General features: G+C 49.1%; 1 protein-coding gene across 1 annotated transcript; it reads left to right on the top strand.

Moving 5' to 3' along the window:
• Window positions 1–2,401: 2,401 nt before the first annotated feature.
• Window positions 2,402–13,495, top strand: R3HDML (R3H domain containing like). Its single transcript, XM_030533491.1, has 5 exons — window positions 2,402–2,662; window positions 7,409–7,527; window positions 9,045–9,177; window positions 11,775–11,890; window positions 13,363–13,495. The coding sequence occupies exons 1-5, from the start codon at window positions 2,402–2,404 to the stop codon at window positions 13,493–13,495; spliced, it is 762 nt and encodes a 253-aa protein (XP_030389351.1).
• Window positions 13,496–16,737: the final 3,242 nt, after the last annotated feature.

Consider the following 16,737-nt stretch of genomic DNA (forward strand, 5'->3'; position numbering starts at 1 on the left):
ATATGACCAGGATTCATCACTGAATTTGGTCCACTGGTTGGATCATTCACCTCTCCGGCTTGGTCTGGGTGCTGACGGAGTGTAACATGAGCACTGATTCATGCCCCCCTGAGGTAGCACTATTGGGGTTCATTTAGCATATCCCAGGGGACAGTATGCTCTTATGTGCATGCCTGAGTTCAGGCTTCAATGTCTCAAGCAATGGAGCTTGTACAGATCCCACAGGTAAGCCATTTCTCCCTGCACACTATGGGCCAAATTTTCAGTCCCAACTTCTGTTTTGCACACTCATGTCTGCATGTGCACCTGCAAATAGGGGCACTCCCTCCTGTCTTGTCTGTGTGCACAGACCTGTAGGTGTGTGCACGTCATAGCTGTGCAGATGCCAAAGTTATGCAATAAAATGGGCTGCATGTCTAGTTTGGTGGGCCCATTCAACTCTACGTGCAAAGCTGGCTGTGCATGGAGTCCCCATACAATATGTACTGCACTGTCTGATAAAGCCAACACTGTGTGAAATAATAGTAACAAATCTCAACACCGTTCAAAAAATACAGCCTGATTCTGTATTAAGAGAAGGGGAAGAAAGCATGTCAAACTTTCCTGGCCTGTAGTAATTTATTCAGTCACAGGGAACTGTTACCGTTCGCTCTGTTATAGGAAAGCATGTGTGAGGCTCTCCGACCTGATTTATGCAGTGGTTTCATCTAACTGAGCTGGAGATCTAAACTTCTGTTAAGCTGCTCTGGATGAATGTCAGGGTTCTGCAGAAAAAGTTCCTTTCCCTTCCACCTGAGACACCGTGATTAGGCCATTGTCACTGGCATGGATTCATTTCCATCCTACCTCAAATCTATAATATGCCGTGATCAGTACCTAGGAAGTGGCTGCTTTGAACACCAGGGTGGCCAGAGAACAGCCCAGGAAAGTTGTTCTCCAGCATGGCTTCGTCACTCATAGGGAGAGGTGGTTTGCCAAGGTGGTAGATTGGGATGCCCATTTGCTCAGTTCAAGCTGGAGTGTTGCAGGCTGGAACTCACAGTCTCTTCTGAGCACCCTTCCACAGGAGTGAGGACAGAATGCTTCATTCTGCTCTATTTCACACCAGTTAGGAGGAGCCCTCAGATTCCCAGAGAGCTGTCAACAGGGTCAACTCACCAGGGCAAAATATGTGCCCCCTACGCCTTTCAAAATTAAAGCAAATTTACTACCAAAGTCCTTTAGAGGGAGGTGAGGTCTCTGGAAATGTCTATTATTAGATGTCTCACAAGCACAGTGCAAGGGTCCCACATGCATAGTGCAGCTAAAGAGAAGCTGTGTTTGACTCTGATCAAATAGGCTCCAGTAGATTAATTTTATACTGTTTGCAGCCTTACCGGGTTCATAATACACACCACTCACAACAAGCAGAGAACTCGGCAGAGCTGGGCTGTGTGTACACAGGGAAAAGGCCATAAATTGCCTAGCAGAGCATTTTTCAAACTTTAGGACATTCCCCGGAGGAAGAGTTAAGATGTAGATTTTGCGTCAGATGCTATCAAAGGCTCCTATAACTTGGCTAGGTTAAATCTCTCTGCCACATGTGCCTGAGCAGGTTGTTTGCAAAGGTCAAGCTCCCAGGCTGTTGCTGCAGCAGCTAACATTTCTCAGCTGTTCTTGGCTCAGTCCTCAAGGTATGTATGTAGTCTGGGAAATGTCATCTCAGCTTCTTTGGGGAATGTTTTTCACTGATGTTAGAAGGTGCATCTACTAAAAAAAAAAAAAGATTTTTTTAAAGCTTGGTTTTGAAGTGGTTGATTTTGCTTCCCCAAAGAAAGAGATTATTTAGACTCTCTCAGTGATCCTTTTAGAACTTGCCGTTTGTTTCTTTATCTGAGTAAGATTTCAGGTTTTTTTAGGGATTTGCTCAACGTAACAAAAGCCTGTGAAATCAGAGGGGCTGGAACCTTAAGCTAATGTAACATCATGTAACATAATGTAATTAATTAGCCTGGGTTTGTGAAAAGTGAAAAATTTGAGGAAGTTTTTGCACTCAAATTGAAAAAAAAACAACTTTCTGCAGATTTCACAGCTGGTCCCAGGGGATTTTCTCTTATATATGAGCAGGAAATCCAGCTGATGAAAGATACCTTCTTTTTTAATTTAGTTTGTTTGTGGGAAAGCATCTGTCGGTGTTTAATTTTTGTTTTGTTTTTCAACCTGGAAAAACTATTTCCAAGATCTTTGAGGAGGTGGAATTTTCATGTGAAATGCAAAAATAAACTGTGCCTCTATTGTCTCCCTTTTTAGATACACAATCAGAAGGAAGAAGATTTGCCTGATTTTTTCATTTCTTTTTGTTTTGTTTCATTTGAAAGTAGACAGTTGCAAAGAAAATAAAATAAACAAAACAACACCTAAAATGACTTTACTGCATATGCACCTGCATTTCACTGGCTTGGTCTTCTGGATGATACCGAAATCGAGCTCTTTTGTGCTGCCCAATGCCACCGAGCTCCTGTACCCCTCCAGCAACATGCAGGCTGGCTTGGTGTCCGGCCTCGGGGTGCCAAGGAGTCGCCGGAAGCGATACATCTCTCCGCGGGACATGAGTGTTCTTTTGGACTACCACAACCAAGTGCGGGCGCAGGTGTCTCCACCAGCGGCCAACATGGAATATATGGTGAGTTTTTGCCATGCTTCCTGAAGGGAGAAGGGATGATAGTGGGGTCAAGGGCAGGTTTAATGCCTTAGCACCATCTGCTGAGGAAGTGGGTACAAAGGCAAAACTGCAGCGCTGCAGAATGGAGTCCAGCTGGACTGGCAGTACCCGTTACATCAGCACAGCAGCTGCCATGCTCAGGCACTGGCAATGCTATGACTGTGATCTATTATTTCTCAGCTACAAGCTGTGTGCTAAGCACTGTGCAGCAACACGCAGAGTCACAGCCCCAGTCCCAATGCGCGTCCTACCCAAAGTCAAACTTGAGACAAGTTAGGGTCATAAAGAGCCTAACCAGATGTGGGGAGGGGAGAGGGTGCAGGAAAGTTAACGATAAGCCCATGCTGGGTGCTGTTAAGTTAGTTTTCATTTGTTTTCTATGATTACTTCTTGTGAAACAGCAGAGTTTCTGGGAGGGACCTAACTGAGGAAAGGGAAGGGGGATCTAAAGCCCTTTAATGAGTACAGAGCTTTCCTGTATATATGTTACGCCCAGCCAGGCAGTGTCCATAGATTCAGTACAGTGTATGCCAGCATTAGCCCCCAGTACTAGCAGTGCCCTCTGGGGCAGTTTGTTAATAGAAGTTCCAGCTCTTAATATATTTCTCCCCCTGGTCTACACAATGTTGCACCCATTTAACTAAGGGTGTGATGCTAAAGCGATGCAGCTCTGTGTGTGAACACTATGATATTGGTTTCTATCAGTACAGCTTATGTTCGCACAGCTTTATGCCAGGTTAGCATCCTCCTTTTAGTAAAACCAGTGCAACCTCTGCGTTCAGACAAGCCCTAATTAGTCAGCTGTTTCCACCATGCTGCAGACTGTGGGCACCTGGGGGAGGTTTTATGACCTGCAGATAGAGAGGGGCCCACTTGGTTTAGAGCTTATTTCACAAAGGACCAAGTGAAAAGCTAAGGGAGGGATCCCTGTGTGAGTGGCTGAGCTCTGCATCGGCCGGTACAGTGCAGCCTGCAGAGCCCCATGGAGACAGCCTTTCTGAACTCAGTGAGTTCTTTGTTCATGATAATCGTAGTAGCTGCTTTTTGCTGCCAGCAGAGAAGATGTGACAAGATGGAAGCCTGACGCATCACATTGACTTCCCCAGTTAGGAGCTCTGAGTGCAGTGGTTGGGGCTGGGGAGGTGGTGAGTCCAGTGAAGGTAACTGATATTTCACAACATCTTCTGGGAAGCCCTGGCTTCCTTTCCTTATGCAGTTCCTGGCACACTGATTGCTAATTCAGTAGCTAATGCTAACTGCTGAATCTGTTGGGTTTGTGTCTTTTCTCTTCTTATTCATGTGTCCAAAAAAGGTCAGAGTAGAAACCTGTAGTAACTAAAAAGCATGAATAAAAAATAACCAAGGTTCTGATCCAAAGCCCATTGAAGTCTGTCCAGGGGGCGGCTGTCCACTGACTTCAGCGGGCTTTGGATTAGGCCCTTGAGGAGAAAAATGCAGCTGTGTTTGCTTGGGAAATGCCAGCTGCTGACAGATACTCTGTAGGGAAAGCGCCAAGCCCTAGATTCCATTCAAGGCTCTGGAAATGGGCACTGGGGATCTGCTGGAAAATCGTCAACAACAGACAGAAAAGACACCTCCCTATGGGCCTGATTCTGCAAAGCGCTGACTTCTTTAACCCTCTGAAGTCAGTGGGAGTCAACTCCTCCCATGATCAGACCTGTGCTTGGTCCCACTCTTGAATCCTGGCAAAACTAAACGTCATCTGCTGCAGACATATCCCCCTAAGGTGCAAAGAGCAGCCCTGTCTGTGGGCGCCTTGGGAGATCTGCCCAGGCCACTTCCACCAGCGCTGCTCAAACAACAACGCTGTCTACTGGGGTGACCTGCCCCATGTGGAAATGTACCATCTTCTCCCCGGAGGCCTGGCAAAGCGATTGTTGGTCATTTCTATTCCCACTCAGCTTTGCTACCGTTAATGTTTGTTGAGTGCTAACAGCATGATTGGCACTGTATGTACACAGAAGAAGACCTGGCCTCAGCCTCCAGGGGCTTGCAGTCTAATCCACACTCCATCCATGCAGGTCTGACCCAGCAAGTGATGTCTGGAGATAACTACAGGCCTAATTTGCAAAGGTGCTGAAGCACCTTCAACTCCCATTGACATCAGCACTTCTGAGAATTAGGCCCCATTTTCTGAAGGTGCAATGGGGGTCAGAGTTACAGAGATCAAAGGCATCTCACATCCAGTTCCAGAGCTAAAGCGTCCTGCTGTAAGTGTGTAACAGCATCCATCAGCTACGTACCAGTATTGCAGTCACAGTCCCTTTGTTATTCTAACTGCTTGGAGCAGCTATTTCCTTTGTCCTCACCCACCCTAAACTGCTTTGGAGACAAGCCCCAGTCATGCCTGGGAGAGAAAAGGGAAGGCGCTGGTCTGATTTTGGAAGCTACCTGTTTAGGCCAAGTATGTGTGAAGCACAGACTCCCCCGCAGGCAAATTTGATCCAATCTGAGCACCATGCAAGCAGAACTATTGTGTATCCCTTATGTATCAACATCTAGAAACAATCCATAGTGCACCCTTCCTGGTAGAGCCAACTTATGTCCTTTACCCACTGGCACTGAGAGCTGACGCTTTGTGTGTCACCCATCTAGTGACACCCAGAATCAACCCACGGTATCCTCTACCCAGTGAAATCCAGAATTGGCCTATTGGGAATCTGTTGGCCAGTGGTGGCCACAATTGGCTCACTCTGTAGCCTCAGCCCTGTGATCCTGATGGTGATTCTGAGATGTCTGAGGACAATGGGTGAAACAGGAGTCTTCCCTTCTTTTGTCTAGCATAAACTATAAGTTCAGTATTTCCTGTCACTCCCATCTCTTCTCCTTTTGGGGTTGGCTTCCCTGCTTCCAGACAGGAGAACCCATGTACCATAACTTGTAAGCGCCCTACGCTGGGTCCTGGATTTTCAGCTATCCACACATGTTATGGAAGCAATGACAGGAAGCGAAGCTGAAACCATTGCTACAGCCTGTATCACAGAGCAGAGAGAAGAGCAGGGGTTCCGCTGTTAAAATTGCTAAGTCTCCATTCAGTGCCCATCCAGCAATGGTGGGGGGGCTTTCATGGGCTTATTGCCTCTGAATTAGTGAAATGTTCATAATGGTTCATCAGAGCTGAATTTCCCCTGGGCCAAACTACAGGTGTGAGATGTATTGGGCTGTGGCACGGTCTCCCTGGGACTCTTAAAAGTTGGCTGAACAAGACACTAGAAAATGGCCTGTAGGGCAGAACCCATGAGAAAGGCTGCATGAGCTGGAGTCTCTGAATATGTCAACACTGCAGTGTAAGCCCAGAGTTAGTACAACTTGAGGTTGCGGACCTCAGGGTTGTTAACCAAGTTCTTGAGCATCTACATTCATTTGTAACTCTGGGTTAGGAATAGTGGAATTCTGGGTTCCAACCTGGGGCTCCAGCATCCATACTACACTATGTGGGCCCAAGTCCAACCACCCATATTCCAGACTTCCAAGTGCCTCCCAAAATAAGGCTGTTCTAGCCCTTTGCTCATAGTGTAATGTGGGAAAACTTGATTGTCCAGAGGACAAAGAAAGTTGGCTAGTGGGATTGTGGAATACAGTTGGCAGGCTTCCAGAGCATGAGTCCAATCTGGCTGTGTCTTCACTACAAAGCAATAGGAATTGAACCCTAGGTGCTGGCTTGACTAATGCTCAGACCCTCCACGGGTGGGGGGCTCCTGGAACCCTGGATTTGAGCCCTGGGTTAGTGTGATTTGTGTGTAGACGGAATGGGATTGGGCTTGAGCCTGAGTTCGAACCCTGGCCTTACATTGCAGTGTAGACGCACCCTATGACTCTCTGACCAGCTGGTTTTGAGAAAACCTCCGTCCTTTGGTTTTGCCCACAGCTGAACATCAGGCAGGGTTTGCTGAAAAGTACCCCAAACCTGGCCAATTATATAGAAAGAGAGGTGAAATTCAGGGGCTCTGATCCCAAAGCTCAGTGGGGGTGGGAAGGAACCTGGCCTCCTGTCCCATGTGCCACAGAGCCCAGCAGAGCTGAAGGGTCACCAGGCCTCCACATCAGGCCTGATGCAGACACTGCTTGGCCTGTATTTCATGCTCCCAGATAAGACAGGGCATCTGACACTTTGTGATGGATGCTAGGAAACATTTTCAACCTCTGAGATGATTAAGCCTTAGGAGAGACAATAAAGGAGGTGGCTGAAGCAGAAAGGCTGGGAGATATGGTGATCATAACAATATAAAGATAATACTTTGCCTTTCTACAGTGACGTCCATTTGAGGATCTCAAGGCAACTTCCAAACATTAGTGAGTTTAGTCTCACAGTTGCCCTGCTCAGTATCTCCAAGCCCATTCGACAGATAAAGCAAGTGAGGCACAGAGTGGGAAATGACTCACTCAATGTCACTTGGTGTGTCAATGGCAGAGCAGAGGCCAGGCCTCCTGATGCCTAGTCATGCGCTTTAGTCACGAGACCACTGCTCCTCTCCAAGCGAGAACAAACACAGGTGGGAATGACGTAGGAAAGTGCCCTGCATAATGCAGGAATCTAAGGGTTCCTGGATTCTGAGGCGGTTCTCCTGTACACGTCATGGTTAAATGTTTCCCTTTCATTCTGCTGGGGAATGAGTCATTCTTTCTTGCTCTGGGCTGTAGCCTAATGACATATGTTGTTGTGCTATCTCTTTTTTCCTCAACTAGGTGTGGGATGAGAGACTGGCCAAGTCTGCTGAAGCCTGGGCTGTGCAGTGCATATGGGACCACGGGCCACCCCAGCTGATGAGATACATTGGTCAGAACCTCTCCATTCACTCTGGCAGGTAAGCGATTCACAGCCATGCTCTGATCTTGCATGTTGCATCAAATGAGGTCAAAGTTCTCATTCTTTGCAGATACAGGAGGAACTGGGGAGTCTGGTTAGAACTCTGCCTAGAACAGAATTTGATCTAGTTCAGTGGTTCTAAATTTTTGCACTGGTGACCCCTTTCACATAGCAAGCCTCTGAGTGCAACCCCCCAGTATAAATCAAAAACCACCTTTCTATATTTAACACTATTATAAATGCAGGAGGCAAAGAGGAATTTGAGGATGGAGACTGACTGCTCGCGACCCCCATGTAATAACCTTGCAACCCCCTGAAGGGTCACAATCTTCAGTTTGAGAACCCCGATCTAGTTCCATGGACTTCATTATTAGCAGCTTCATTACTTAGGGCCTGGTTGTCACCCCTAACTCACACTCAGTAGCACCTTGCTCCACTGTGAGCTAAATGAAAGAAAGCAGCAGACCCCTGGGTGAGTGAGGTGCTGTCCCAAGGGAGCAAGGGACAAGCCCAGGAGAGCCAATATGAGTCTGGGCTAGGTTCACTGTTGCTCTGAGGAGATGCAGCTGAACCCATCGCACCAGCAGTGAGTCTGAGTCACAGCCTAGAGAAAACACTCTACATTTGTTTGGGGAGGAGTGTGACTTACCACGGATTGGAAGCTGAAGGGCATGTCTCAGCTTGATCTGCAGACCTTGACCCACTCAGCTGTCAGTAGCAGGAAGAGACCATTAATATACAGAGAAACCCACTGGACCAGAGCTATGTTCCTGTTGGCGTTAGTGAAGAGGTTTGTATTTAGAGCCACTGCAGGATGCAACTGGAGCAGGGGATGGGTCGTGAAGGAGAAAAGCCCTGGTTCAAAAACAAAACACTTTGGGTAAATTAGCTAATGTGCAAGAAATGGCGATGAAAGCATCTGGAGATAAATGAGTCGATGTGTGAGTTGGATCAGTTGAGAAGATTTCTCCTTGCTGGGAAAAGTCCCCCTTTTTCTTGCACTGACAACACACACGGGGGTTTAATGGCAGTAAGGAGTGATTTAATGCAGCCAGAGAGGGCCAGATTTATAGAATCACTGTTGTACATGCCCCTGGCATGCATGCACACAGCTCACAATGCAGCAGAGCAACATTATGCTGCCCCAGAATCCTTAGCACCCGGAGAGACCCAGGGGGGAACTTCCAATCACATTTCAAACCCCTGTCCCTCTTGCTCTGTTCCCTGTTTCACTCACTATGAGCACAAAGGGACCTCCTCCTCCTCCTCCACTCTCTGATGTCGCTCCCCCACTTGGGAACTCAGTTCCATTCTTGGTCCTTGAGGGAGCAAGGCAGGCACATGCTCGCATGGTTCCAACATAGCTAAGAGAAAGCACCTTTCTAGCAAACATACATGAGTGCACCTGGGGGCAGGTCTCTCACAGGCCTGCCCTGGCATTTCTCCTTGGGGTTTGTTTCCTGGTCCTGGGTAGTGTGGAGGAATAACGGGGATAACGTGTGTAATCTTCCACAGGTACCGGTCAGTCGTGGATCTTGTGAAATCTTGGTATTATGAGAAACAGCATTACTCCTTCCCCAACCCCCGTGACTGCAACCCCAGCTGCCCCTCCAAATGCAGTGGTTCTGTCTGCAGCCATTACACCCAGGTACGAAGCCAGAGTCACGTGGGGCCAGGGTAGTGGTATTACTAAGAATGCTGCCCTGCCCAAACCGGGAGCTAGTTGGTAATGTACCAGGATCAGAACACTTTCCATTGCACTGTGGGAGGTCTGGGCAATCCTCTTTTGTGTTGGCGGGATAGAATGCCCTGCAACTCTGACACAATGGGGTCCTGGCCCATGGCGAGGGCTCCCAGTTGCTACAATAACGCAAAGCATAAATAATAATAATTCTAATTGTGGCAACCAAGGGGATAAAGACTTTCCAGTGGGGCAAGAGGCCAAGCTTCTCGTGAGTCTGATGCAGAGGCACAAGCTGACAAAATGCAGTGAAATTTAGCAAAAAATCCCAGCAGGCTTCCTGGGAAGCCAGTCCTTCTGCCTAACCAAGGTTTGTGTTTTGTGGCAGAGGACGAGAGGCCTGGGGAAGGCAGGTTGAGGCGTTGCTGAGCCCTCTGTAGCGCACCTGGACGGGGACTCAGTGAGCATCAGCGGCATTTTCCTGCCGCTGCAGCTTCTTAGGGCAATGAGTCATATCACCTAAAGAAACCAGCAGAGATCCCCCTGATCTGTCACTTGCCAGGGCTGTCAGTCTGGCACCCTTTGCCAGCACTATATTCATTGCAAACAAGCACATTAAAAAAGCACCATCCAAACACCAGCTCTTTTCCTAGCAGCAGTGGCTGCATTTTCCATTGCTCCATCTGCTGGCTGGGGAGCTGTTGTCTGTCATGGCTGAGCTAGCTGGAGGGAAGGAGGAGGACCAACTCTGGGAGGATTTCTGGTTTAAATCATAAAGACGAGGCCAAAGGAAGGTAGGAGTTAGCATTCCTGACAGGCTGCCTGCCCTCGGCAATATCCATTGTCCTGAGATACCTTGCGGAGCATTTGCCAGCATGAGCATGAGAGGCAGCTATTCACAGAGCTGCTGCCCTGTAACACACACATTGCTTTTAGGTGGATCAGTTTGTTTACATCAAAGAGCTGTGGCTGTATCTGCAGAGAGGTTTCTCTCCACATTCTGGAGCACAGATAGAAGTTACAACAAAAATGATTAGTGTGCTGGATCACGTGACTTATGAGGAGTGGCTGAGGGAACTGGGATTGTTTAGTCTGCAGAAGAGAAGAGTGAGGGGGAATTTGATAGCTGCTTTCAACTACCTGAAGGGGGTTCCAAAGAGGATGGATCTAGACTGTTCTCAGTGGTATCAGATGACAGAACAAGGAGAAATGGTCTCAAGTTGCAGTGGGAGAGCTTTAGGTTGGAGATTAGGAAAAACTTTTTCACTAGGAGAGTGGTGAAGCACTGGAATGGATGACCTAGGGAGGTGGTGGAATCTCCTTCCTTAAAGGTTTTTAAGATCAGGCTTGACAAAGCCCTGGCTGGGATGATTTAGTTGGGAATTGGTCCTGCTTTGAGCAGGGGGTTGGACTAGATGAGCTCCTGAGGTCCCTTTCAACCCTAATATTCTATGATTCTAAGATTTTAGCCAATTGGCTGGAATGCTCCTTTTTAATTTGGCCTCAGTTTCCCCTCTTTACACCAGTAGCACCTCGAAGTCTCCAAAAGGGATAGGGGAAGCGCCTTCCTGCCTTGCTGATCATGAATCAGCTCCTTCACAACAGAGCGGCTATTTAGTGTGCAGAAATGTCTGGCTGCTCATTAAATACAACCCCCTCATCCCCCAGAGCACATCCAGGAGGAGCGCCGCCAGCACAAGGTGGAAAATGTTCCTTTACTTCCATGGTTTGTGGAAAAGCATTTCTACTCTTTAATTAACAGTGTGCCGCATGGCTCCACTGCTCTGCTCAGTCTGCTTGGCCCCTGGCAATCCCCAGGCCAGTATTTCCATGGGCGTCTGCCACTTACATAGACTTTTCATCCCCTTTCCTTCTCACTTGTCTGAGGGCTTGAATATGTCTCAGTCCCAGTGCAGCTGTTGTTATTGTTGTGACTTAAGCACTGTCTGGATAGTGGCTTTAGGGAATCTGGGAGTGAACTAGAAAAATAACAACCTCTTTTTATGAAGAGTTCAATTCAATGACCTGAGCAAGTTGGATGGTTTTCCTAGTTCTGATCAGTGTGTGAAGATGTCCACCCCAAGGATCTCCCAATGGGATACATATTTGAAAGAGCTGAGGCCGGTCCCTTTTTTGTGGGTACAATCCTGCAGTGCGGGCATTGCCAAGTCCTTGCTCTTCTGTTCGATGTGTACCCACAATCAGGTAATTCGGGGAGCAAATACTCAGATTTGAGCAGCTCATTTCAACCTAAGGTGTGACAAGGCAGGTATCGATTTTGCAGGCATGAATTGTGCCCACAGAAGGGAAGTCATTTGAACGGAAAACTGGCCTTACAATCGGTCAGCAAAGCACAAGGCAGATGCAGCAGTAAGTATCCACCAAGACAATCAGTGAGGGGTGTTTTTATTCTCTGTCTCCTGGAAGGGGAGATTCCCGACTGGAATAAACAGAGGTCCATTGGCCTCTGCTTGGCAGGCTCCCTGGTTCTCCACCTCTGATGCTTGTGCTTTGGAGTATGCCGCACAATCCTGATAGCTACCGTTTGACTGTCTCTGATGCAGATGGTGTGGGCCTCCTCCAACAGAATTGGCTGTGCCATCAACACCTGCACCAACATGAACGTGTGGGGCAGCACCTGGCGGCAGGCGGTGTACTTAGTGTGCAACTATGCCATCAAGTAAGTGAGCGAAGGAAAGGCTCCCCCTGACCAAAGGCAGCTTCAGAGAGAGGATGGGAGCTGGGGGTTAGTGAGCGCCCCCTCCCCTCTCCCAACACACCTGCCTGATTTTGCCATTCACATAAGGAACTTGTCCTGTGGACCAGGTTTCATCTCAGCCTGATCTTGGTTTGCCTGAGGGACCCCTGACAGGAGGGGAGGCAAAATGAAACTGGGAATTCTCTCAGCCTTACCTGTGTGCTCACAAACACAGCGCATTGAACATCCTGGCTTAGAAGCAATTGAATTGCCCCAGCCCATCCAGGAGATAGTGTATCATAGAATATTAGGATTGGAAGCAACCTCAGGAGGTCATCTAGTCCAACCCCCTGCTCAAAACAGGACCAATTCCCAGACAATTTTTTTCTCCAAATGCCCCCCTCAAACTCACAACCCTGGGTTTAGCAGGCCAATGCTCAAACCACTGAACTATCCCTCCCCCACACACCCTTATTGCTCTCAGCCTTTGCTCAGTCTGGCCTCTCCTTTGGTGCCCGGATTAGCCCTAGAGAGTGTTTTCCTTTGCCTCAAAGGGGCTTAGCAAGTAGCTGCATACAGAGTTCCTCTGGGGAGAGGCAGAGCTGCAAGCACTGACCATGATGCAAAACACCCTTGCTAATCAGCCAGGTAACTCTTCCCCATGCAGCTGTGGCTCCCTGGGCACCAGGGGGTTGGACATGAGCCATCCTACACTGGTATGCTGCTGGGACAGTGGAGGTACCTTAGCAATTTGATCATGAGTTAAACTCAGTGTGTGTCCAGCTTCACCTTAGTCCAGTGATCCAGGGTTGAAACTCCTTCACCCCCTCATGTCAGTAAACAGATACACACTCCCACCATTGCATGAACGCACCTGCAAACACAGAGAGACACGCCAACCAGACTGCATGTGCACAGGGCATTGTGATGCTTGTTTAGGACTCTGTTACAGAGAGAGCCAAGACCGTGCAACATTCAGGTTTTATTCCTTCCTCCATGTGTGTTGTCCTCTCCCATCAAGCATTCCCTGAAAATGGAGTTACCCTACAGATAAGCATTCGATCAGACCATAGCACCCCCAGCTGGGAAGTTATTTATCATAACAAGTGCTGTTTGCAGTCACTGGTTTTGTCACATACATCACTGGTTGCACAGACTTCCTGGCTGCTCACTGAGGATACAAAGCCCAGGATTCTTATACTTCAAAAGTACAGACCTCTCCCATTTGAGATGGTGAAATTTCCCTGGGCTGCAGTGGTGTTACAGTTCATCGCACCTGTCATCAGCAGCACTAGAGGGCAACATGGTCAGACACTGTTGAACAGGTGTGATTCTATCCAGTAGGGGCAGTGTGGCATGTGTGCATGCACACACGCACACACACACGTTCTCTGAGCACACACAAGCACAATCCAAAGCGTGCTGCGACTCCCGTGCCGTGCCTTCCTTTCCAGGGGCAACTGGGTAGGAGAAGCTCCTTACAAGGTGGGGAGACCGTGCTCGGCCTGCCCACCCAGTTACAGTGGCGTCTGCAGCAACAACATGTGCTTCACCGGACTGAAATCCAACAAAGTGAGCTGGTTCTGAGCCGCCTAGAGCTCTTCCTGGCGGCTGGAGAAGCGGAGCTGCGGCTGGCGACAGGAGAGCGTGGGAAATGCCATGTACAATGTTGTGTAAACTAGGAGAATTATTTATAACAGTGACATTCCAGGCTGCTTCCTCCTACCCCGCCCCCCCAGCTGCATTTAGGAAGCGTTAGTCAGTAACTGCTCTAAAGAGCTGGCAGAATCTTTCCCTATGGTTATTCTGTTCTATCCTGGCTGTAGCCCCCTTCCCTAACGCTGTGGAGGGAATGGCTGTGCTGTCACTTTGTCTCTGTGTTACACAGCTCCTGAGGCAGTGCAAGAGGTGGTGTTCCTCTGAGAGCAGTAGGTGCGGTTAGGTTCCCAGGGTAGCAGAGTGCCGAGGGAGCAGTCATAGTGGGATGTCTGTCCTCTTCCCAGCTCTGTGGTGCCCCTCCCCCCAGCTCACATGTAAGGCAGATGATCGTTGTCAATAATGCTCCTTTGAGCCAGGGCCGGCTCTAGCCATTTTGCTGCCCCAAGCACGGCAGCACGGAGGTCCACCGAAGCCGCCTGCTGCCCTCCTGGCAACCGGCACAGCGCCCCCTGCGGCATGCCGCCCCAAGCATGCGCTTGGCGTGCTAGGGCCTGGAGCCAGCCCTGCTTGAGCATCCCCCATAACTGATGGTCCAGGGCGGAGCTGGAAGGGCTGCGCAAGCAGTGGGGAGGACTCTGCGCATCCACGGCCTCCCTTGTCAGTGGCTCCACATTCATCCTCCCCCAACGTAACAATAAGCCTCTTTGTCAGAACTTTACAATAAATTTCTTGGGACCAAAGTGTTTGTGCCTGTCTCTGCTGCTGGCCCATCCCCAGGGAATGCGCCGTTGCAACACAGAGCAACCCCTCGGCTTCGTCTTCCTCTTTGGACCAAGACACCATTTATCGTAGTACAGATGGTGCTGGCAGCCCTGGCAGAGATACAGCTGTTCCTCCATGAGGGGAGGTCTGGGGAACCAGGGGCAGAGAATCTCCAGCCACACACATGAGGGGAACCCAACCACCGATTCCTTTTGCTAACCCCCACCAGCTCTATTTTCAAAGGTAACTGGTGCAGCGCCCAGGTGGAGATGTTTGTGTAATTTACTCCACCTTGTGGGGGAAAGAGGGTATTGCAGCGAGGTCGATTCAGCCGTGTAGCAAAAGTGAGATTCTTTCCTGAAGTCTCTCATTGGGCTACTACAGCTGGATGGGGGAGAGGATAAGGAGCTGCTCTGCTGGGAAGGGGGCCAATTTGAGAGCCCAGGAAGTCCACACAGAGCAGGAGTAGTTTCTTTCAGGCTGGTGTACCTCCCTCTGCCTTGCCAATGAACTTATCTGACCCAAAGACCAATCTGCCCATTTGGTTGGGTCAGGGAGGTTTCCTTAGTCTTCAGGTGGAAAGCAAGCAGAGAAACATGTGGTGCGGGGAGGGGCTGCAAGCGCATTGGGGGACAGAATTGGAATTGACAAATCAGCGGATTGGTCTGAACTCAACTAGATGAAATTCAATAAAGACAAGTGCAAAGTACTATGGTTAGGAAGGAAACATCAACTGTACAACTACAAACTGAGGGATAACTGGGCAGGTGGCAGCACTGCTGAAAAGAATCTGGGGGTTACAGTGGATCACATATTGAATATGAGCCAACTATGGTGCCAAAAAGGAGAATATCATTCTGGGGGTGTATTAATAGGAGTGTCGGGTATAAGACCTGGGAGGTAACTGTCCCTCTCTATCCGGCAGTGGTGAGATCTCAGCTGGAATGCTGTGGCCAGTTCTGAGTGCCACACTTCAGGAAAGATATGGACAAATTGAAACGAGTCCATAGGCGAGAAAAGAAAGTGATAAAAGGGTTTAAAAAAACCTGACCTTTGAGGAAAGGTTAAAAAAATTGGGCATGTTTCGTCTTGAAGGCACTTAGACTGAGTGGGGACTTGATAACGATCTTCACATATGTTAAGGGCTGTTATAAAGAGGACAGTGATCAATTGTTGTCTGTGTCTGCTGAAGGTAGGACAAGCAGTAATCTGCAGCAAGGGAGGTTTAGGTTAGGTATTAAGAAAAACTTTCTAACTATTCAGATTGTTTAAGCTCTGGAATAGGCTTCCAAGGGAGTTGTGGAATCCCTGTCACAGGAGGTTTTAAGAACAGGATGGACAAACTCCTGTCAGGGATGATCTAGGTTTACTTGGTCCTGCCTCAGCACAGGGGGCTGGACTTGCTGATTTCTCAAGGTCCCTTCCAGGCCTGCATTTTTGTGAGTCTGTGGGTGTGGGTGAGGGAGCCAGTCCAGCACAGGCTAGTAGCTGGAATAGTTCCCTTCAACCAGAAGCAAGAATGGGCTCAAACATCTGAGATCTGGGCATACGGAGGTGTGCTGTGCAGCATGAAGGCCATGGCAGGGCAATGGTAGGAGGGAATCCAGTGGTACATTGCATGAACCCGCTGGGCTATCCACCTGGGAATGTGAGAGCAAATCCTAGGTCATGAGTGAAATGAGAGTGGTGGGTCTCAGCCAGCTCAAATCAAGATCTCTCCTCTATGAAGACACATGGCTAATGGCGAGTGAATTGCCTCGGAGTTGCTGCACAACAACTTCAGGCCTAAGGAACAGTGTCTGGGCAGTGGCCACTGAGGGGAAGATAATGCTGATTCCCTGTGCTAAGCCGCAAACAGAAGGCATTACCTCTCTTATCTGCACTGACAATGGGAGGATTCAGCCCAGCCGCTTGGGCTTGGTGCTCAGTAGAGTCTGGCTTACTTTGGAGGCTGTGGGGAAACCCTTCTATCTCACTCTCTGGTGAAAGACAGACAAGCCAGGTCCCATGCAGGGCCGGCTTTAGGGTGATTCAGCGAATTCCCCGGAATTGGGCCCCTAGCCCCTAAGAGGGCCCTGCAACATCCCGAAGGAGCTGCCGCTGAAGTCCTGCCACTGTCGCTGGCAGCAGCTCAATCATTACCACTGTCTTCGGTGGCATTTCAGCGGAAGGACCTTCCTCTGCAGCAGCAATTGAGCTGCCACCGAAGAAAGCAGCGGGACTTCAGCGGCAGCTCCTTTGTATCGGGCCCTGCGGTGCCTAAAGCCAGCCCTGGTCCCATGGATGGAGCAGAGCATCTGCTTTTCCCTTCTCTCCACTGGACCGGGAAAGCCCAACAAGAGCATTTCTGGCCACACACACCTCCTTTGCCCCCCACATGCTGCCACCTTGAAGAAAGGGAAGGGGGA

Source organism: Gopherus evgoodei, chromosome 14, assembly GCF_007399415.2.
Source record: "Gopherus evgoodei ecotype Sinaloan lineage chromosome 14, rGopEvg1_v1.p, whole genome shotgun sequence".
Taxonomy (NCBI): domain Eukaryota; kingdom Metazoa; phylum Chordata; order Testudines; family Testudinidae; genus Gopherus; species Gopherus evgoodei.